The following is a 23,177-nucleotide window of genomic DNA, read 5'->3' on the forward strand; positions in this document are numbered from 1 at the left end:
GTCAACGGCCTTCCTAAAGAGGTTGTCCCAGTCAAAGGGCATGTCCAGGACCCTCGACTGGACTTCCTGCCCCTTGCCCCCCCGGAGGATCTCAAGCACCTCTACCCGTTTGTCATTGGGGAGGAAATTCCAGTAGCGTGGCCATTTTATACCACAGATCCCAGTCATATCTGGCCAGGATCTGAAGTGCATTCGCTGCCTTGACTGTCGTCAATGCCGAGTAGATCACCTTCCTACCCGTGGCGTCCAACTTCTTCCCCTCGCTGTCCAGGGGAACGGAGGCTGAAGATGAGGGATTTGAAGACTTCCTCGCAGCCGCTGAGACCACCAAGTCCGGGGAGGGTTGCGACCACAGGCACTTGGGCGTGGACTCCAGCACCTGGTACTTCTTTTCCAGCCTGACTCTTTTCACCGGGGCTGTGGCAGGATTTCTCATCAGCGCCAGGCCCTCATCCCAAACATCATCCAGTAGAGGCACTGCCAGAATGTTCTTCCTCTTGGCCTCATGGCGTTGGTAAAGGAAACCTTCTTTCTTGGTCTCTTCTGGCAGTCACCCAGCCTGCCAATCACCTAGGAGTGCATTCCTGTCTCCTAGGAGACAAAGCACAGGGAGTTTTGGGCACCTCCCTCACTTCCTGCCCCCACCAGACATACTGGAGCCAGAGGCAGGAATCACTCGTGAAGCCTGCCAAAGACAAAACGAACAAAGAGACCAAACCTGGTTTGGCACGCAGAGTAAATCTCAAGAAGGACCTAAACAACAAGAAATGGCGAAAAAAGAAGACCGGGCCATTTTGACAAAAATGGCACCCATGGGTGCTTCACTGTAGCTGCGAACGCAGCCCGCAGTGAAAACAAATCACGGTAGTAAAAAGCAAACCACTGCCACCAGCCATAACTTGTGAAAAGGGTAACATAAAAAATGTTACATGAGAAGCTAGAAAAAGGGGATACTAGGTGACCCCTCCCGCACTCTATTGTAAGATAGTGTGTGCTGGGTCTAGAAAGTTACAAAATGTAAGTGAAGTCAATTTCACTTCACTGCTCTTGGAAACATTAGTTTATCCAAGAGAAGGTATTTAAACCTTGAGAAATCTGAAAGACGTCCCTGTGCCACTGCACTGAAGGTGCTGTGTGACGCTACAAAAAGATGCCTATGGAGTTGGTCAAACTCCAAAACCAAAAGAAACGCAGAGTTTAAATTGTATTTATCGAATGTTATATAGCGCTTTACACCAAAGCGCTTTACATTACAACAAGAATACATTAGAAGCATAGGTGCCAAACATGAGAAAAACATAAAAATAAACCGAGAACAGTATGTAGAACAATTTGCCGAGAACTGTAGAATAGAATCAGAACAGAGGAAGAGCAAGAGGGAAGTAATAAGGGCTGTCAGGAGAGGGGATTAAGAAGGTGAGATTTTAAGGAGGATCGGAAGAAGGAGTAAGAGGAGATGGAGCAGATAGGGAGAGATAGAGAGTTCCAGTGTAGAGGGGCAAGAAGCTGAAAGGAACGGAAGCGGGAAGAGGTACAAGGAGATGGTGGAACAGTGAGAAGGAAAAGGACGGCAGAGCAGAGAGGGCGCAACAGGCCGTAGAAAGAGAGGAGAGAGGAAAGCTAGGGGGGCGAAATCATCAAGAGATTTAAAAACGAGACAGAGGAAGTTACATTTAAGTTGTGAATGAAAGGGAAGCCAACCAAGAAAAGAACGCAAAGAGGAAATGGAATCATGAGGAGAGAGAAGGCAAAGGGTACGGATAGCAGAGTGATAGAGGGATTTTGAGGGGTAGGCGAGATGAGAGGCAGGGAGGCCAAAGAGGAGAGCAGGCAGTAGAAAAGATGAGAAAAGGGAAGTCATTAAGAGTTTGGTGGCATGGAAGGTGAGGGAGGATCGGATTTTGCAGACGTTGAAGAGGTGGTAGCGACAGGTGCGGGAGGTAAGAGAAATGTGGAGGGTAAAGGAGTGGTTAGAGTCGAAGTGAAGGCCTAAATTGCGGGCAGAGGCAGCAATGGGAAGATTAGTAGGGGGAAAGAGGATAAAAGGAGGGGGAGAGGGAGGAGGAAGTGTGTTGGAGGGAAAGAATAAGACTTCAGTCTTGTCAGTGTTGAGGGAGAGAAAGTGGGAAGACATCCAGTTTTTGATAGCAGTGAGACAGGAAGAAAGTTTGAGGTGGATGTCGGGAGTGAAAGAAGGGAAGGAGAGAAAAGGTACGTTATCATCGGCATAGAAATGGCAAGAGATACCGAAGGAAGAGAAGATAGGGGCAAGAAGAACAAGTTACTTTCTTACCTGGTAACGTTCTTTCAATGGGATGGTCCGACGACGTATTCCATATCTAGGACATGTAATCACCACAGCTGTGCTGCTTCGGAAACTTTTTTCGGCGTCTGCGTCCTGCGTCGATGACATCGATGCGCCGTCGTCGAGGACCTCCTCCGACGTCCGACGTCATCCGATGTGATAAGTAGCACGCACGACGCCCGTAGCCTCAGTTGTAGTTTTTTCCCCCAGAACGTGTGACATAAGTCAACTGCCAGTCAGGCACAAAGCCTTGCGGAACGTAAGCTGCAATCGCAAAAGAAATTCTGCAGCGGGGAAGGCAGGGCGGGAGCGATATGGAATACGTTGTCGGACCATCCCATCGAAAGAACGTTACCAGGTAAGAAAGTAACTTGTTCTTCGAGGGGATTGGGTCCTCCGACGTATTCCATATCTATGACAGACTCCCAAAGCAGTACCAGAGCAAGGAGGAGGGAAAGAATTTAGAATCAAAATTTAGAATAGCCAATCAAATAGCAGAGCAAAGGACCGCCTTGCCAAAGGCCAGATCCTGCCCTCGGATGGAATCGAGGGAATAGTGACGTACAAATGTATGTACTGAAGCCCAGGTGGCTGCATCACAGATGTTGCGAATAGGAACACCCCTCTGCAGTGCAGTAGATGCAGCCACACCCCTGGTAGAATGGGCCCGCAAGCCAGCCGGTGGGTCCTTACCCGCCAAACGGTAACACTCCGAGATGGCTAAAATAATCCAGCGAGACAAAGTCTGTTTCGTCACAGCTTGCCCCAAACGCTTCCCAGCGTAACCAATAAAGAGTTGATCGTCCACTCTGACCCGGGACATGCGTGAAACATAAAAGCTTAAAGCTCTCCTAGGATCAAGCCTATGGAGCCTCTCCTCTTCCTTACCAGGATGCGGAGGAGGATAGAATGCCGGAAGAACAACCTTCTGGGCCAAATGAAATTCCGACACTACCTTCGGAAGAAAAGAAGGACGAACACGAAGGACAACCCTGTCCTTGTGAAATACAGTGAAGGGAGGCTTAACTGAAAGTGCCTGTAACTCACTCACTCTGCGAGCGGAAGTAACCGCAACTAAAAACACAGTTTTCAGAGTTAACAGCCTCAAAGGGCAAGAATGGAAAGGCTCAAACGGAGCACGCATAAGAAACCTAAGAACAAGGTTTAAATCCCAACCAGGCACCAGGAAAGGTGACGGAGGGAACACATTAGTGAGCCCTTTCAGAAACTGTGAAATTAAAAGGGATTTTAAAGTAAGAACACTCTTCAGACGAGCGCTTAAAGATGGACAGCGCCGCCAGGTAACCTTTAATGGTACCCACTTGCAAGCCCCTGTGGGCCAAAGAAAGTAAAAAGGACAGAACCATGGGGATGTCACATGCAAAAGGATCCACATTCTGAACTCTGCACCAGTCGCAGAACTTACGCCAACGGCAACGGTACAGAGACTTTGTTGCTGGCCTTTGGGCCGAAAGCAACACCTCCATCACGTCTTCAGGGAGGTCCCAATCCTTATACCTCAACCTCTCAGAAGCCAGACGTGAAGGTTGAGGGATCTGACCTCTGGATGGAGAACCTGACCCCGCTCCCGTGAGAGCAGATCGTCTCGGTAGGGAAGACGACGTGGAGGGCAGATGGACAAGTCGAGAAGGTCCGGGTACCACGTCCTCCGAGCCCACGCCGGAGCAATGAGGATCATCCGGGAACTGAACTTCCGTAACCTCCGCAGCACTTGCGGGATGACGGGGACTGGAGGAAACGCGTACAGCAGCGGGAATGACCACTCCACCACGAATGCGTCTCCTAAGGCTCCTTTTGGAGGAAATTCCCGCGAGCAAAACCTTTCGCACTTCCGGTTGACACTGGAGGCGAAGAGATCCACTTGAGGGGTCCCCCAAAGGGCGAAGATCTCCAGGAGAATCTCCTGAGCCAACTCCCACTCGTGAGAGATCGCGCTCTGCCTGCTCAGAGGATCCGCCGTCACGTTTTCGGCTCCGGCCAGATGAACTGCCGAGATCGAAACTTCCTGCTGGATAGCCCAGAACTCGAGCTGCATCGCCTCCCTGCACAGAGGAAGTGACCCTGCCCCCCCTTTTTGTTGAGGTAGTGCATGGCCACTGTGTTGTCCGTCAGGATCAGGACATTCTTCCCTCGCACAGACGGCAGAAAAGCCTTCAGGGCTAGCCTGACGGCCCTCAGCTCCAACAGATTGATATGGAGTCTGGACTCCGACGGAGACCAACGACCGCTGACTGTCAGCCCGTTGGCATGAGCTCCCCATCCCGTGAGGGATGCATCCGTCACGATCGTCACCTCCGGCCAGGGAAGCCAAAATGGAGCCCCCTTCATCAAGTTGCTTTCGACGGCCCACCACAGAAGGTCCCGGGCGACCGAGGACGGCACCTGAATCGAGTCCGACATCCTGCCGGAGGACTGCGACCATTGCGTCTTGAGTGCCCACTGCAAAGATCTCATCCGCAGGCGAGCCTCTGGCACCAGAAGAATGCAGGATGCTATGAGGCCGAGCAACCTCAAGAACTCGAACGCTGGGAGCGTCTGGGCATGCTGAAACTTGTGCACCATCTGCTGAATGTGAAGAGCCCTCACCTGGGGAGGAAAACACTGCCCCAGGGAAGTGTCGAGCACTGCTCCGATGTACTGGAGCCGCTGTGTTGGCGTCAAATGGGACTTCTTTAAATTGAGGGAGACGCCCAGCCTGTGAAGGGAGCGACAGGTGACCGATAGATGATCCAGGACTTGCTCGGGAGAGCTCCCCCTGATCAACCAATCGTCCAGGTGGGGTAGACGTGAATCCCCCCTTGCCTGAGATGCGCTGCCACCACCACCATGAGCTTGGTGAAAACCCTCGGGGCGGAGGTCAATCCGAACGGCAGGACCCGAAACTGAAAGTGCGAGTTGCCAACCGCGAACCTCAGGTACTTCTTGTGCTTGGGATGGATTGGCACATGGAAGTAAGCATCCTTGAGGTCGAGTGACACCAACCAGTCCTGAAGCTGAAGGGCCTGGAGGACTTGAGAGAGAGTAACCATCTTGAACTTGTCCTTCCTGAGGAGTTTGTTCAAACCGCGCAAGTCCATGATGGGTCTCAATCCCCCGTCTTTCTTGGAAATCAAAAAAATAAGGGGAATACCATCCCTTGTTCCTCTCCGCTACAGGCACCAGTTCTAAGGCGCCTTTCTCCAGCAGGGCTTGAATTTCCTGCGCAAGGAGCGGATCCGGACACCGCAAAGAGAGGTTCCCCGGTGGATTGTCGTGAGGCCTGTGCCGAAAGGGAAGACAGTAGCCGTGGGTTATGATCTCCAGAACCCACACATCTGAAGTAATGGCTTGCCACTCTACAAGATGCTGCGCCAGCCTTCCCCCAACCGGCGAACCATGGGACATGGCCTCATGACTGAGTGGGAGCGGCTGCGGCGTTACCTGAGGGCAAAGAGGCAACTGCCCGAGCGGCCTTGGCACCACGGGTACCCTGTCGTCCACCTCTGGTACCCCTGCGTTGGCCTCTTTGACTGCCAGCTCCTCTCGCTTTACTGAAGGACGAGTAATAGCGAAAGGAACCACCCCTCCACTGCTGTCCCCTAGGACGAAAAGGCAGAGGTTGGCGAACTGCAGCGCCCAACGACTTCGCTGCAGCTTTCGAGGACTGCAACCTCTCAAGGCTCTCGTCAGCCTTGCTGCCAAAAAGGTGCTCACCGTCAAAGGGCATGTTGAGGAGCCGGGACTGCACATCCGGAGCAAACCCCGACTTCCGCAACCACGCAAACCTGCGTATCACGGTGCTCGCCGCCATGGACCTACTGACGCATTCAGCTAAGTCCAAACCTGACTGAACGGACTCACACATGGCATCCTTACCATCCTGGACCATAGCAAGGAAACCATCCCGTTCGTCCCCTTTGGGAATATGTTCAGCCGCTAACGCAACACAGTTCCACAGAGTGTGCGTGAAACGCGACAAGGCACAAATGGAGTTGGCCGCCTGAAGCGCCATACCACCAGAAGAAAACTTTCTTCGCCCAGCCATAAAAACGTTTGTCGTCCCTATCAGGAGGGATGGTAGGGTACGACGCCTGCTTCGCCGGGGCCGTGGCCGCCTGCACCACCAAACTCTCCGGAGTGGGGTGCCTGGTCAAGTAGCAGGGGTCGCCACTGGCTGGACGGTATTTTCGCGACAAGGATCTGCCCACCGCCGGGAGACTCTCCGGAGCAGTCCAAGCCGCCGCCGCCACCCTTCTCTGTAAAGCCATATGGAACGGCAGAACCGGGTCAGTTGGGGGACCAACATCAAGGATGTCCGTCAGATCATCCTGCACAAACTCCCCTGGGGGAGCAGACCATCCCAAGTACTCAGAAACCCTAGCCATAAGGCGCCGGTACGAGGAATCAGCATGAGAGCCAGGCTCAGGCCTACAAAACTCCACCTCCGGAGAGGTGTCCAGTCCACTGGCATCATGCAGTGACTGTCTCAACTCGTCAAACTAACTATGGCCCGAGACAATTTCATCCGGAACCGGACTAGGAACCAGGCCATCAGAATCCTCATCCGCCTCTGAAATATAGTCCAGGTGGCGAAAAGAAGGCACCCTAGAGTGCTTGCTCTTAACCAGAGCCTTCCTAGGGGGTCCACCCGTGCCACGGGGTACCTCCGACACGAAAGGCGTCGATGGTGTCGAGCGAACCGGCATCGGCGGCGAGAGGATCGGCGTCGACGTAATCGGCGTCGACGTCAGATGCAGCGCCTCCAGAATCGGCGGCGTCGACACAGCCCTCGAGGCCGGAGCCCCGAGCGTGTCCCTCGACGACCTGAGCATCGACGGCATCGACGACTTCCTCGGAGCCAGAGCCTCGAGAAAGCCTGTCGACGCCCCCGACGCCTCAGACGTCGATGCCTTCTTCGAAGACCTCACAGGTGCACACGGTCTCGAACGAGTCGAGGACCGGGACCTGGAACGGGTACGTCGAGAACGAGTCCCCTTGTCCAAACGGGACCTCTCCCGTGACTCGTGCCGACCACTCTTGCGAGCGGTGTCTCTCGACCTCACACGACCGACCCCACTCGGGGGCGCGGACGGCTGAGTACCCTGCGACTCAAGAATCGCCAGCATCTTCTTCCCGAAGGAAGCCCATTCCTCCGGCGTCGCACGGCTGGAGGGGTAAGCGACGTGCCGGGCAGAGTCCTCCGAAGAGGACCTGGAAGACGACCGGTGTCGGTGCTTCCGAGAATGCCTCGAAGAGGCTGAGGAGTGGCGAGACCGACTCCTAGAAGGAGACCCACGAGACTTCCGACGATGACGCGGAGAGTCACCCCTCGAATCATCCGTCGAAAGCCCCGCAGACTTCGACTTCCGGGGCTTGGACACCCGACCTACCGACAACTTCTTCTTACGTTCGCGTAAGGCTTTGGACGTGAGCGACTGGCAGTCGATACAGTCATCCGTGTCGTGGGCCTCCCCGAGGCACCAGAGGCAGGCGTCGTGCGAGTCCGTCACCGACATCTTGGACCCACACTCCCCGCACTTCTTGAAACCCGGACGCGGGGTCGAAGACGAAGTAGAAGACATCTTCTGAAGGATTTTCACAAAACAAACAGGTTCGAAGAACCGAGAAGAACAGAACTCCAAAGAGTCGAGGCGTTTAAACCGAGAAACACGAAGCAACACGTTCGCGGAAAAAACGGAACTGAGGCTACGGGCGTCGTGCGTCCTACTTATCACATCAGATGACGTCGGAGGAGGTCCTCCACGACGGCGCATCGACGTCATCGACGCAGGACGCAGACGCCGAAAAAAGTTTCCGAAGCAGCACAGCTGTGGTGATTACATGTCATAGATATGGAATACGTCGGAGGACCCAATCCCCTCGAAGGGAAGTGTAGAGTGAGAAAAGGAAAGGGCCAAGCACAGAACCTTGGGGAACACTGAAGTAAAGGGGGTGAGTGGGGGAGGAACGACTGCCCCAAGAGATGACAAAAGAACGGTTGGAGAAGTAGGAGGAGAACCAGTTGAGAACGGAGCCTTTGAGACCAAAGGAAGATAAAGTATTGAGGAGTAAGGGGTGATCAATGGTGTCAAAGGCAGCGGAGAGGTCTAGGAGAATGAGGACAGAGGATTGCTTGGAGTAGCGAGCAGTAAGGGTGGAGTTAAGAACAGAGGTGAGAGCAGTTTCAGTGGAGAGTTTAGGGCGGAATCCAGATTGAGTAGGGGGGGGAGAAGAGAGGTTGGAAACAAAAGCTGAGAGTTGAGAGTAGACTAAGCATTCTAGGAGCTTAGAGAGGAATGGTAGAAGAGAGATAGGATGAAAGTTGGAAGCAAGGAGAGGGTTAGCAGAGGTTTTTTTCAGTATAGCAATGATAGTGGCATGTTTGAAGGCAAGGTGGCAGAGGAGAGACAGATGTTGAAGTAGGTAAGGAACGAGAGGAGGGTAGATTTTAGGAATCAGGGGGTGAGTAGGGGATCAGAGGGGGCAGCAGTAGGGCGAGTTTTGGACAGGAGGGGGGAAACATCGGAGTGAGTAACAGGGGTGAAGTTAGACATGTAGGAGGAAGGGATGTGTGAGAAGGGGAAGGGGAAGGAGGAGAGTAACAAGGGGAGCATAGAATGTTTTGGCATAGAGAGAGTATCTTGGAGGAGAGAGAGGGAAGAAGTTGTTGAGTGGTCAGGAGTAGGCGGGGAGAGAAGACGAGTTAGTTCCGAAAGATTCGACGAGGGTGAGAGGATTGGGAGTGGAGAAGGTCTGAGAAACAGGAACGCTTGGCTAGGCTAAGGCAGGAGTCATAAAGAGAGTGATAAGAGAAATAGGAGGCTGGGTTAGCAGTCTAGCAGGGCTTAAGCCAACGTCACTCAAGGCGGCTGAGAAAGCGGCACATTGACAGAAGGAAAGCCACGGTTGAAGCGGGTTTGCAGGTGGGGCGGAAAGAGAAGAGGGGGTGGAGGTGATTGAGACTGGAGGAGATGGAGGATGACAGAGTGGATAATGCTTTGTTAGCCGAGAGAGAGGAAAAATCAGGAAGAGCGGGGAGGGAGGAAGAACAGGTATCGAAGAAGAGAGAAGGGCTAAAGTTACGGAGGTCCCGTCGAGAGAAGGAAGTGGGAGAGGGGGGAGACAGAAAAATACGAGAGTGTGAAAAAGGTCTCACTCTCTCCGGGTTAAAATTAAAAAAAAGTCCTAGAGTCCAGCAAAAGTGCTGGGAGTCTATGGTAGAGAGGAATTAGCACATTTCTGAGAATTCTCCCTAACAGTCACCGCTAAGTTTTTCAGGGCTGCAGATTAGTGGCTGTAGGGGGGGGGAAATCTGTTGGACAAAGCGCTGCCAGCATATTCCGTTTGTCAATATTTTATGCTTGCCTTTATTGGACGCAGGTGGACTGTGCGACAGTGCATGGAGAGGCCCCGCCTCTAGCATAGGAGCCAGCATTGTTGCCATGAAAAACATAAGGGAAGAGGGATCAAATGTCAGCTAACATTTTATTTTTTTTTAATAAGAAAAAATAAATGGTTAGAATAATAGAAAACGAGTGGTGATTAACAGCAGTCCCATTCCACAGTTCAATTTAGTTCTGCTGAAGTCATGGCAGTTCAGAATGTTTTTTTCTCCCCCCCTCCCCGTAACTGCTTCTCACCTGAAAATTGGTCCAGTGGTTTGGGTCCACTGCAGCGAGTACAGAAAGACGGAACAGATTGCAGCAGGAGCGCCTTCACTCACAGGCGCATAACAGCCCGCAAGAGCTTAACACCAGTATTTGCCGATTGATTGTGGTATGCTCCAAGAGAATAATGTTTAAAACAATGCCCATGATGTCACTTACACTGAAACCTGTCAGTGACACTCTCCTTTTGAAAGACATTAACACAAACAGAAAATTGGATTGGCGAGGATACGCCTCGCATGGTTGGAATAGAAAATCCAATTGGTCCAACAAGAACCAGATTTGTTCCCAGATTGATCCCAAAAATTACAACGAAACGGATTGCAGAGGGGATGGTCATTTTTTACCATGCAGCCCAGAAGAATACTGTAGAGATGTACGCAATGTCAGTGAAGTTTGACAAGATGAAAGAGAGCAGGGGTGTAGTTAATGAATTAACTAGATGGGAGAATGTAAAAATGCAAATGCAACGCCCTAAACGTAAAGGGAAACCCAAACAGAGAACACCAAAAACGTGAGGCTTTCTGCCATTAGAATGATGGTACTGATGCCACAGTGCTATAATGTCTCTGCCATTTTGAATTAGGCCTCGGCTCTGCTGCATCCAAGAGAACTTCTTTTGTTGCCGAGTACGTGGCTGGTTGTAGGCAGTGAAAAAAGCAATCAGTTATTGTTTCAGGGGTGAGGTTCCTGTCATTCTCTCTCTCACTAAGCTTTTCCCAGGGAAGTTTGCACATGGAGTAATAACGATTTATGTCTTTAGCATTAGCAAGACGGAAATGCAATAGTTCCCAAAGATGTGTTCCGGTATGAGCCAGGCCTCAGGTTGAGGCACTATGAAAATACTGAATCAGGCTTTGAATGTAGTGCCCTCCAGCAAAGCCTTAGGACTGACGGGTAGGTGGCAAAGTGGCTAGTAGCACAAATAATACAAGGCATCTATTCCATAAAGTAAGGCATCTGTCAAATGTTTTTTAGAAGGATCTCTCTCCTTCCCAAGCAAGATGAACGTCCTGCAAACTAACAGGTGTTGTCCTTGGCCGGACTGAGTGCTGGGACAGCCACATGTAACAATGTAGTAGTTGCAATAATCTGTTTTTCTGTGACGAAGCTGCAAGGTCTGGGAACAGTCTAGGGTGTGTCATGGGAAAGGATGTCGGTGTTGCTAAGAGGTGCCGATTTCACGATTGCCAATTGCCCAATTAGGTCATCTGCAGGGGGATGGATTTGGGATATCATGTGTAATGTACTAACCACTAGAGAGGGGTAATGTAGGTCGATCTTAAGGTTTGTAAATGGCGAGTGCCAGTAGAATAGGGATTTGCAATTACTCAACATTTTTGAATATCGCAATTTTGCGGTTTTGGTCTATAAAAACGGTAGCCCTATATGGACAAGTAGACAGTGAGTCCTTTGCCTTTTGGTCACTTGGTACTGATCAATCTCCCGGCCATTAATTGTATGAATTAAAGAGCTGCCATTCTGCAACTTGTGCACTTTGTTATTGTTTCCTGAATTTACCTTGAGTCAAATATTTTCGAAGAACATTTTCAAATGAAACTGAACTCCACCAGGATTTCTCTGGAATATCATTGTTTTTTGGGATGCTAAACCAGTTGCAAAAAAATAAAATCTATGAAAATAATTAAATAAAAAGGCTGCAACTTCCAAAATGCATTGATCTGTTACATGAAATCCCAGGACTGGAGAACACGTGCTCAGGTAACATGGAGTCACTTGGCCAAACTATGCTAATTTCTGGGAGTATATAGGGAAAACTGCAATATTTTACTCATATCCTTTAAGATTTAGCATAGGGGCCCAGGATTTTGAAGAAAAAAAAAAGGGAAAAGGGGAAGGTGAATGAAATGCATTTAAAGGGGATTACTTCATTTGTTTGCTGTTGTAGGTGGCGTGTGTGTGGGTGTTACTTTGAAAAATTGTCTTTGCAAAAGGTAGAAAACAACCATTAGCAAAGCGAACTGTTTTGATGTATGTAGTGAAAACATTTTCTTTGTTGCTACTCTACGTATTGAGATGACATGCCAGTGTACCTTAATCACTTGCCTAGTGTTTCAATTGAATTTTCAAGTTGATACATGTTACCAGGATATGCTAACATACAACCTTTTGCAGGTGTTCTCATACAGTAAGGAACGCTCATTGATGTCAGGTACTCACGACAACAGTAACTAGCACAATTTACTAGGCATTGCAATAAGATCATTATAACTTGGTGCTTTTTATAGAGCTTCACGTAGATGGACCACTTCTAAACTATATATTAATCATTGCTGTTACCCACTGATCATACTCAGTGCATCATCCTCAGAAAATGGAAGGACCTAGTCTGAGCAACCAGATTTTCAAACCGGTCACATGGCATTGTCCATTTGCCAAAACAAGCATGTTGCACATGAGCTATCCATTCAACATGCAACTATTTGTCAGAAGTTAACATTCTATGTAAAAGGTACTCGCACCATTATGCAGCTACTGCCATTGCATGCCTCAGTACTCATGCCATTTTTGAGTTATTGCCATCCTCTACTCAGGTACTCTCACCACATACCAGCTTTTCCCATTAAATGATCATGTATTCACACCAGTTGGCAGGTATTGTTATACTTTGCATAGGTACACGGATCATATAGCAACATGACTTCACCTCATAGCCTACCTACTTCTCTGGTCTTTACCTTTAGCACCTTAATGTAGTTTCAATGCACTCTTTGTAACCTCGCCTTACGTATTTGCCTCCTTTTTCACCACTGCCAAACTCTTTCTCTTTATTTCACACTTATCTGTCATTCTTATGCCAGAGCATTTGGAACAGCCTACGAGCACTGTGTGCACTAACTCACGAGAGCTACTGGCTCTTGCTACACTTTCCCACTTGAGAACAAAATTGTTGGAAACAGATTTGAGGCATCAATATCTAGGACAGTGCCCTTCATTCAGACCATGAACAGAGGATAATGAAAAGGATTTCCTTTTTGTAATAGTGTTGTCTACATTGCTACCTATTAGTTTCATATAGTCTAGAAACCAGCCTACCCATTAAACGTAGACCTCTTTAAAAAGGATACAAAAAAGTGCTTAAATCATATCCCTCTCATCTTCGATTGCCTAACTGCCATTCAAGATTAGTGTGCCGCCAATGATCATTGTCTGAAAGCCAGCAAGACGGAGATCCTCCTCATCAGCACACCTTCACCATCCTTTCCTCTCACTCTCTGGCCGGCCTCTCTTGGCCCTCCTCCTATCCCAACCTGCGAGGCTAAGAACCTCGAGTCATCTTCGACTCCCCACTTTTCTTCTCGGCGCACATCTCTGAGGTCTCAAAAAAGTCAAACCTCCTATTGCACCTCCTCAGAGGCACTCTGCCTTTCCTCTCCTTCCCCCAGAAGCTCACTGTCTCCCAAGCGCTGGTTCTCTCTAGGTTGGACTCTTCTAACAGCCTCTTTCTAAATCTACCTGCCTCTACTCTCCGCCCTCTGCAACTAATCCAGAACAGGACTGCGAGACTTGTCCTTGGCCTCAAGCCCTGGGATCGTATCTCTCCAGCTCTGAAATCTCTCTTAGCTCCCGGTGGATGCAAGGATAAAAATCAAAACCCTCTGCATTGTCCACAAGGCTTTCTGGGGCCTGCGTCCAAAATACCTTCAGCTATCCCTCTGCAAATACCTTCCCTCTCGAGCTCTTCGCTCCTCTGCCTCAAACTCCCTCAGGGTCAGTGTTTTTCAAAGAAACAAGCTGGGGGTAGATCTCGGTCTTCGGCTGGGGCCTCCCTCTGGAACAGCCTTCCTGCCACTCTAAAACTTGAGGAGAACCATCTCTGGTTCCGGAAGCACCTCAAGAAATTCCTCTTTGCTTCTGCCTTCGCTCCCCCTCACCCCTGCTGATCAGCTCTCTTGGCACTGTGCACCTTGCCACCCTCTGTCCCCTGGGCCCAGATACCTGCTCACCCTGCCACCCTCTTGCACTGCCTCCCGGCCACTCCTTGCACTGGGGTCTGTATCTGTACCCACACAGGCCCCCACCTCCTCCCTTTTTTTTTCTTCTTTGTCTGCACTTATCAGACTCACCCAAACTGCTGCGGTAAATACAGCACTTGCCACTTGCTGGCTGCACTACCTCAGTTTATTGCCTCTACTATCTATTTATTATTTATTTTTTCTCCTCTGCTCCGCACTTTCCACTCTCCCATATACTTGCGCGTTCTAAATGTCATCGCTGTTTTATTGCAAACTGTTCCCCTCCCTTGCCTGGTCGCGCTCTGAAACCCTTGTGTACGAGCGCGATACAAATAAAATATCAATATCAATATAGAAAGATGGGTAGGAAAATTACTACGAGTATGTAACCAAGTTTATGAATTGCTACAGAAGAAAAGTACACAATGCAAACGGATTTAAATGCATAGGCGCATCTGTGTCTTAACTGTAAATTCGGTTCCACCGATTACAGCTGAAAAAAAATGGACAGAGTGCTAAGAGTAAAGTGAGTATGGGGCATAAGGTTTCATGGTCAAGTAGCTGAACAACTGTAAATTACATTGCTAGTATTCCCCACAAGGTGGCATAATTTGGACAAGCGTATTTACAAGAAAGTCAATAATACGTGTAAAGTGGTGTAAAGATTGAATAGAAATTAAGAGGTCAGAAAGCCAAGTACCTGGAAATTCATGATGTTGTTGAACGTTTTTGTTGCTGTTCCCTCGGTAAAAGGCGTTCTTCCATAAATCATTTCATAAGCAATTATCCCCAAAGACCACCAGTCGCACTGCGGGCCGTATGCAGCTTTCCCGTCTCCGTTAACCACGGTCAGCACCTCGGGTGCTATGTAATCCGGGGTACCAACCGGCAGACAGGAGGTAACCTGCAGGAGGGAAAGCATGTTCGTGACATTAATGCTACAGAATAAAGAAAACCGTACACAATGTGAGCAGTGACCTACTCTCATCGCCGACGCTGCAGAGGTGAAATATTGCTCCTTTACCTTGCTTGGGGCCGCACCACACAATAAATAGTAAGAGAAGGCAGTATAAAGCAAAAACCGGTAGCATTTGCTTATGGCAACTGGGCGAGACGGTTTCGAAGACACCATAGGGTTGCTTGTTGCGTGACAGGCAAGGCCCAATGTAAGGCTGTTGCGATGTCTCTTACAAGGCCAGCTTCAGGATCATGGCGTTTGAACCAGCTAATGGCAGAGATGGCTGAGAATTGAAGTTTGCATTTTAGGGCACTGTCTTTGACTGCTTAACATCCTGGTGAAAACAAGCCGAAACAACCAATGGCCACGCTGGGTCCCTTTATGACGTTATTATGACAAAGCAGATTCTCTTCGAGAATTCCACCACTGGACTGCTGGTACATGTGGATTTCTTTTAAAGACCTTTATGGTGTTTCGAAGCTTGTTATTAATCGTCTAGACATTGTAAAGATAGAATATATGCAGGGCACTTAAATCATATCAAAAAAAGATACGGTGGGTATGGGCAGACTTTCAGTGTTTATATTTCTGGTTAGAAAAACCCCAGAAAGATCGATTAACTGCTTTCATTGTTTTAACGTTCTGGGCTGGGGTCGGCCAAACTTCCCCCTGACATGACTAAAAACGTCCTAACGTTGAATATGCTATAAACGGGGAATAAAGAGAGGCACATTTGGGGATATTGGAAAAGCTTTGGACTGTCATATTTCAATAATGGCTTTTGCACAGGGCTGCAGCAGTATTGTTAAGGTAGTAAGGCCTCTTTAGGAGTAAAGTGGTAACAAAACAGACGGCATTTGAAATACTATTTACAAGTCAGTAGGTTTTTAGCCCATTGGGAGTTTTTTTTTTTTTTAAATCACACTGGTATTTGACATAAACTAAGCCTCCTTCACCAATCAGGAACACCAGAAGGGAAGTAGTTTACATGTAGGTTTTATTCTCTTAGTTAGTACGTAGAGAAAGCACTGGGACATCCATCTGGTCCAGTATCTTAGGTCCAACTGCCATCAGTAGAACGTTGCAATCAAACCAACACCAACATTCCACCTAGAGTCCCAGTGACATCCCCACACCAACATTCCACCTAGAATGTTAGTGACATCACCGCCCTTCACCACAACACTCATAACCATAATCAATCCCACACAGATTATGACAGTATTCCTCCAATTGTAAACATCTAACTCCCCTCCAGACTCTAGCACAGAAAATAGTTTTGTCCTTAAGTGATGTGCCGCCACATCCCCTCAGGTAAAGGGGCACAAATATACAGTGGGACTTGCATACTTTTTTTGCTCCCTTGTGCATCTCATGTACCCAACCTTCTCAGCACCTTGGCAACATAATGCGCAAAGGGGTCAATAGAGGCATTGCTGCATGCAGAAATCCGAATTGTAATGAGTGCCTAAGTGGGCAGCCAAAAAAATATCTTCAAAGCAGCTTTAATGCAATGAACCCATTTCAAGACTTTCTTTACTTGGGACTGGAGAACAAGTGGCAGGAGTAAAGTGGTCTTGGTCTCCTAGACATACAACCTTTATAGATAATGAAATAAAATTGTAACTTCAACATTCAGATGGGGGACAGTTATTGAAATATTTCATGTTCAGCAGAAAATAATCACAGAAGAGAGTGCTATTAAATAAGAAAAACAAATAATGGTACTATACTAGTGTTGGTTGTCCGCGGTTATGTGTGATCTTACCGACCACTATTACAGAGAGGTAAATTTAATAGTGCAAAAAATACTGAACACATTACTTACCTCTATTAAAGTTCTTTCTGATAGGCATTGTATCCTTTACATCTTGCAATTAATCCAGGTGAGGACTGAACTTAAAAAACCTTTTCATAGGCACAAGAGGCGCAGCAGGGCTCGGCCCTAACTCAATTACATCGTCATTGGTAGAGTCAGTCCAAATCGGTGACGCAGGTTTCTCTGCACACAACGCAGAATGCTTAATAAGAGGCTCTTCAACATTCTCTGCAGATTTCCAGTCGTATCTCCCCGCAGATTTTGGAAACTTTCCTCTGGTCTTTCTTTACGTGTATATTGACATCGTCAAATCTTTCTGTACTTCCAAGCAGAGCAATAGCACACAAATCATAAATGAAGGCAGTATGACTAAAGGCAGGAGGGTGTGGCAGCAGTGCCAGACACAGGAATGTTCTGAGTCCTTACGTTCTTTGATTAGAGAGTTTGTTAATGCATCCCTTACAAAGGCCATGTACCATAGGTCCTTAAAACAAGCATCGGTCACTCCCTTAATGAAGAAGTAGGATCTTAGGCCAGAGGACAGTGCCAGTTATCGACCAATTAACAAACATTGTTTCTGTTTTAAAGATTTTGGATCGGAAAGCCACTTCACAGCTAAAAGCCCACCTGAACATTTCTCTATTTTAGGAGACTGTTAATCTGGTATTTGTCCTGGTAGAGGAACGGAGTTGGCCTTCATGGACATGAAAGATGCTCTTCTACAGATTTTAGACCAGGGTCCGGTAGGACTGTTGATGCCCCTCGATTGGTCTGCGGCATTGGATACCATTGATCATGCCATTTTGTTACACCATGTCAAAGCGGTCCCCCATGTAGCCGAGAAGTCTGTTAAATGGATTTATTCCCTGCTTTGCAATAGAAAAGAATCAAAATCAATGACTGAGCTGGTGGATTGTGGCGTCCAACAAGGCTTTCGTATCAACCCCACGCTTTTTAACATTTGCATGAAACTACTCCATGATCTAAGTATAGGAACTCTAAGGGACACCTGGTCATTGCCTGATCCATCCAGGTAGCAATAGATCTGTACGCATACAAATGATAAGGGCGATGCGAAATAAAGAGTGCCCCACTCCTTTTATTCCAAATTATTCATGTAAAAAGAAAAGTCTAGGAACTCACAATACAATACATTAGTCAGTGTTGCACAGGCACACCAGCATTGTACATTACATGCACATAACAATCAAAACCTAAAAAACTGAATGTGACTCCTATATATGTGAAATAAGCCCTCTCACTATTGGGGCCATCCAAGTGTAACTGCCTCATTTGTCGGTTAATTCTGCAGTGTTTTCTGTTAAACTCTGCCATATCAATAAGTTGTCGACACAACTGTGTTTCAGCCTATTGAGCAGTTGGACAGTGCTCCTATTTCATCGCCCTTCATCAGGACTAAAGATGGTTTTCATATCTATCTGAACGAGGTATCAACTCCATGTAGGGATTACTCAGTCTAGGCGCAGTTGTCGGAACACGCAGTCCACCCATTACAGGTCAGGCAACCGATAACACTTGGCACTTTGTTATGTTCAGTGTTTCTCTTTGGACTTACTTGCCAACACAGGCTTCCTCTTTGAACCTGTGTCATTAGCCCACTTTCAGTTCTAGATTTCTCCTCGGCAGTCTCTTGACTCTGCCACAACATGATGTTCACACAGTTCACTTTGTGGTATTTATTCCTTTTCACCACCTTGCTTTCACACTATCCAATAGTGTTTATCATGCTCTTTTCACTTGCTTCACAAGCCCTCGTTACTAGATTTCACTTGGCTCATACTTTCACATTGTCCATCAATGCTTATTACTGATTTTCACCGTGTTCATACATGCATGTTACTTTTTTTTCCACTCGTGTGGTAATTTTCCATAGTTCAGTATTCAATAACTCATACAGTGCTTTGCAGTTTGTTCAGTGTTCTATCTTCTATTTGGTCTCCAGACCCATACATTACATATTTAAATTCAAGCGACATCTTCCTCTGCCCAAATCCAGCTTCTGGAGCGCCCCGGCATGAGTGTTCCCTCTCTGGGTTGAGTTGAATCAAGAAAGCACTCATCCAATTCCGGGACTTCAAAAAAATACAAAGAAAAGGAAAAACGTCAGGATTTGTCCTGGGTTGTTCTTCGTCTCTAAACCTACGAGTAAATAAAGTGCTCATTCATCTCACCTTCAGTTGATGACTTTGAAGTAGATTAGACAGTTCCTTTTTGAGAAAAACTGTGCAACCATAGTTTAGGGTATTTTTGGTTCCAGTTTGGACTACATAAATGCTGTATATGCCAACATTCCTAAATCTGTTGTTTGAAGGTCATACAAAATACAGCTGCATGTATCATCACCACCAACACACCTAGACAAGCCCACATAAATTCTGTGCTAAGAACCCTTTCCTTGGCTGCTAGTCAAGGCAAGGATAGATTTTAAACTCATTGTTGGGAAGAAGAGAGGGTCTTCCCACTCCCCTAGGCGATACCGAATGAGAAATAAATGCTAAAGAGCACATGCAGGGGACAGCGGGTGCACACGAAGGAAGGTGCACAATCGCGTTAGTGCATGCATTAGAGGCTATATAGTAGATGCAGGTGTGAACGCCATCTTGGCTAACGGCAGCCATTTTGGAACCTAGGCCCAATTGCGGCAAAAAGCATTGAATCCGTTAGTATTAGATCCTTGCACCTCCACCCTGGGCAGGTTTCAGAGATCCATAAAACCCTCTATTGTCTTACAAGTTAAAGACCTTTGCGCCCTGGGACGAATGTGCTCTGCCAGGTCATGAGAAGGGAGCAGAGCACCTCTTGACTGTACCATCCCACGGAACAGATAGCAAGGCCCTCCTGCCCCCAACGATCCCCACATGACAAATACAGATTTGCAATGTTTTCATCCCAGTACCCCGTATGCCACAGTACCATTTAAACCCAGACAACAGACCATAAAACATTTACACCCCTCAAGTTCAGAAGACAAAGCTATCTCAACGTCACAAATGGGTCAAGTGATTTGGGCAGAGAGGTGCAGGGTGTCTTCCAATTATAGCCTAAAACAAAGGTGGAAGGCCTTGGGAGTTGCTGATCTGCCTGGTGGACTGTTTTTCCAAGTAGCTATTTAATTGTTAGGCCAACCTCACAGCGGATGACGAGCCCAGCAGCACCCAAGTGAACGAAGGACAGATGGAGATGGACCAATGGCCTGGCATCCCCTATGGAGCTGGCCCTACATGTATAGGGTTCCACCAATTAGTGTTGTAGAATTGTACTCTATGAAATTACATCATCAGTGAGGTTGTTTGTGCTTATAACATGCCGCACATGCCGACGAAGGCCAAAACGTTCGGCAGCAGCAGAGTTCTTTGCCGATGCGCTTCTATTTTGTAGAAATAAATACATTATCCTTGCAATCAGTGTCTCGGGTGTTTTTTCCCTAGTGGAGTGAGCATGCAGGGCCGTGCCGTCATCATTAGAGCTCTTTATAGACACAGCCCTTCCTACATTCATAACTGTTGGGAATGGCAAACTTCCACAAGTCCTACGAGAACAGCTTCTTGCTACACCATGATCATAAATCGTTTTAGACTCTCAAGGCCTAGGCAGGTCCACAGTGCGGTCATTTCCACTAAACTACTCTCTTCCAGAGGATAGTCCATGGATAAGCAACTTGTTAGCTTTCAGAAAGAATAAAAACCGTCTTATTTTAGCCCTTCACATCTGCCTTTCTTCTGGGGGACTCGGTTGTGTGCTTAGATACCTCTGGGTTTGTGGCACATCTCCATATCAATTAGAGCAGCGGCAAGCAAGACTGAAGAAACGTATTTCATAACATTCAGGTCCGTTAAAAATAAATATAGGCATGGCCCCGTTTAATGTAGCTAGTGTCATGATTTTTGAAATTAGACCGGATATCATGTTCGTGGATGTAATCTTCCCATACAGATTGGTGAAAACTATTTTCAGTTTTGGACTGCCTCTGATCATTGGTGCACGGACATGGTTAGTTGTGCCGAGCCAAACTAGCCCCAAAATGTTCTCTGCACATTGCCCAATGAACTGCAGAACTTTCAAATCGGATTGAGGGCAAGAAGGGAAAGTGAATGAGGAATCTGTGGTAACAATATATCAGAAAAAAAACAATCGAGGGCAAGTAATGTGTTCAGATGGATACCTGTAACATATACCTAATTTCTTCAAAGACGCCCCAAATAAATCACTGGATGGATGGAACCTAAAGAGGAACCATCGAACAAAGGAAAATGCAAAACTAGCATTTTTCCAAGCTAGGGTTCCAGGCACGAATGCTTGGCAAATGTATTTAACAAGGCCCCGGTTGCCGTTTGACAACTATCCCCTCACCTCTCTGTAAGTTGCAGGTCGCTGCCACATGAATTCTTTGGGCACAAAGCCCCACAAGCACTTAGTTCTGAGCAATCTCATCGCACACCTTAATGCAAAGCACTAGCCAATGAGAGATAGTTTGTTTAGTAATCCCATTGCCGAGCCTGCAAAACAAATGCAAAGCTGAAAGCCATCAGTTCTGAAAAAAGGGCACTTTATGGGTACAATCTGTTGAAACGCTCCTGTGCCTTAAACAGAGGAAGTGGCAGAAAGAAAACCAGAAGATGGATGTTTTGCAAAAGATGGAATTCAGACACCGCTTTCAGAAGGCGCTACTACCTGGAGACATTTTTCAAGAAAGAAAAACAAGGAAGGAATGACAACTGATCGGGTGAACTCAATTACTCACCGTCTAATACAATAGTCGCTACATAGGTTCCGTTCCTATTTATTAGGCTGAAGCCCAATCTACTGGGAAGCACCCGAAACAACTTCTACACAGTAATGCATATTTTGTGAAACTCAGAGCTACATGCTGGCAAAAAGCCCACGTAACTGCTCACAAGCTTTTTTATGAGGAAGAGATTACAAGTAGGATGGATGGCACATAGAGGAAAGGAGTTTATTGGCCAAGATTACAGTAGTCATTAAGGTGAGTAACATTTTCATTATCCTGCATCCCATCCGTTTTCCTCCATACTGGTAAGAGATTCCCAAGGCAGTATCACTTTTTATTGATTTATTTGCATACATTTATTACAAACTTTTGCAAAATTAAAACCTCCAAGAGGCAGTAAGAGACCGTCTCGATATCCTGTGTAGAATGTTTTTGGAAATTAATTTGCACATTTGTCCAGGAGTCCACCTTCCCTCCCCTATTCCCGCAAATCCTGTGCATGATAGTCACCACAGCGAGGTTCATGGTGACCCGGTCCCCATTCATTCATCAAACGTGACCACCAAAGTTCCAGACAGTGATGTTGCTTCTTTAATCACTGCCAAGAAGGCGGTTGTTTTCTCTGTGGCCAGGCCCGGATACGAAAGCATCAAGTGTTTTAAAGTTTCCACTTCGCCGACCTCAGAGTAAAAGCGACAGTGATTGGGTTTCTTTTTGTTCGGCAGAGACCTTGAAGCAATTACCTCGTTTGTTAGGGGGAGGTTCAGTCTAATCCTGAGGAACTGCTCTCTGTAAGGTTTACTCAGAAATGGTTCCAAGTATTTTGGCCTAACCCCCAGCTTTCTTGTCTCCAAGTCCAGTTGGTGGTATAGTTTGTAGATCATGGCTTTTTCCAGCGTGGTAATCCAATCAAGTTCCTCCAAGTTCGATTTTACTCTACATGGGTTAGATATCAAATCCCCAACAGTGGATCAAATTTGCTTTAGTTTAGCTTTGTTTGCATCCGCCCAGACCTTCTATGGCCCCTTGGTGTTGTTTCTCATTTCCCCCATCGATAATCTCCAGTAAGGCTATAGCAGATTCACCAAGGCACTTCCCAAAAAGTGACAACCAAGGCACTTCCCATAAAGTGACAATCTTTTCCACTCCACTACAGCATGTAATGAGACAATACCAAGCTCTCTTCATAGGACAGCAACTGGGAGAGTGTTCGGAAGTCTCAAAACTCTTCTACAAACGCTCCGTCAAGCCGGTGCCAAATGTTATCTGGGAGCTTCAGGATTGCGTCTGATCCATAGGCAAGACTTGGGACCACTCATTTTGTAAAAGTACAGGATTGGGATCAGAGAGAAACGCCAATACTTCCGGTTTAGCGTAAGTGCTTGGCTCGTCAAGGATTTTGTGTAAATCATCCACAATTGGTGTTTCCACATTACTATTGTTGATCCAGATCCGTAGGTACTTAAATCCTGGTACCTGTTCCATTTTTTTATGTTCAAATACCCAAATTTTGATTTTCTTGTTATTTATCTCAAAGTTGTTCTCCTCGCATATTTTTTTTGTTGGTCGTGTTGGCGCTGCAGACCCACTGCAGTTTGGTCTATTAGCACCAAATCGTCAATATACAAAGGGCCTAGATGACAGCCACCAATACAGGGAGGGAAAGACCTTGCGGTATCCTAGGTTTGGTTAATGTCGGAC

At 47.3% G+C, this 23,177-nt stretch overlaps 1 protein-coding gene across 16 annotated transcripts in view; it reads right to left on the minus strand.

The window, feature by feature from the left end:
• CIT (citron rho-interacting serine/threonine kinase) overlaps positions 1-23,177 on the minus strand; it is a 2,264,529-nt gene that overhangs the window by 2,048,192 nt on the left and 193,160 nt on the right. For all 16 annotated transcript variants that reach the window (XM_069619729.1, XM_069619715.1, XM_069619714.1 and 13 more), the window contains one exon: positions 14,650-14,853. In XM_069619729.1, coding sequence (XP_069475830.1) covers positions 14,650-14,853 — 204 coding nt within the window. The remainder of the gene's footprint in view (positions 1-14,649; positions 14,854-23,177) is intronic.

Source organism: Ambystoma mexicanum, chromosome 10 (assembly GCF_040938575.1).
Source record: "Ambystoma mexicanum isolate Mex_15411 chromosome 10, UKY_AmexF1_1, whole genome shotgun sequence".
Lineage (NCBI taxonomy): Eukaryota > Metazoa > Chordata > Amphibia > Caudata > Ambystomatidae > Ambystoma > Ambystoma mexicanum.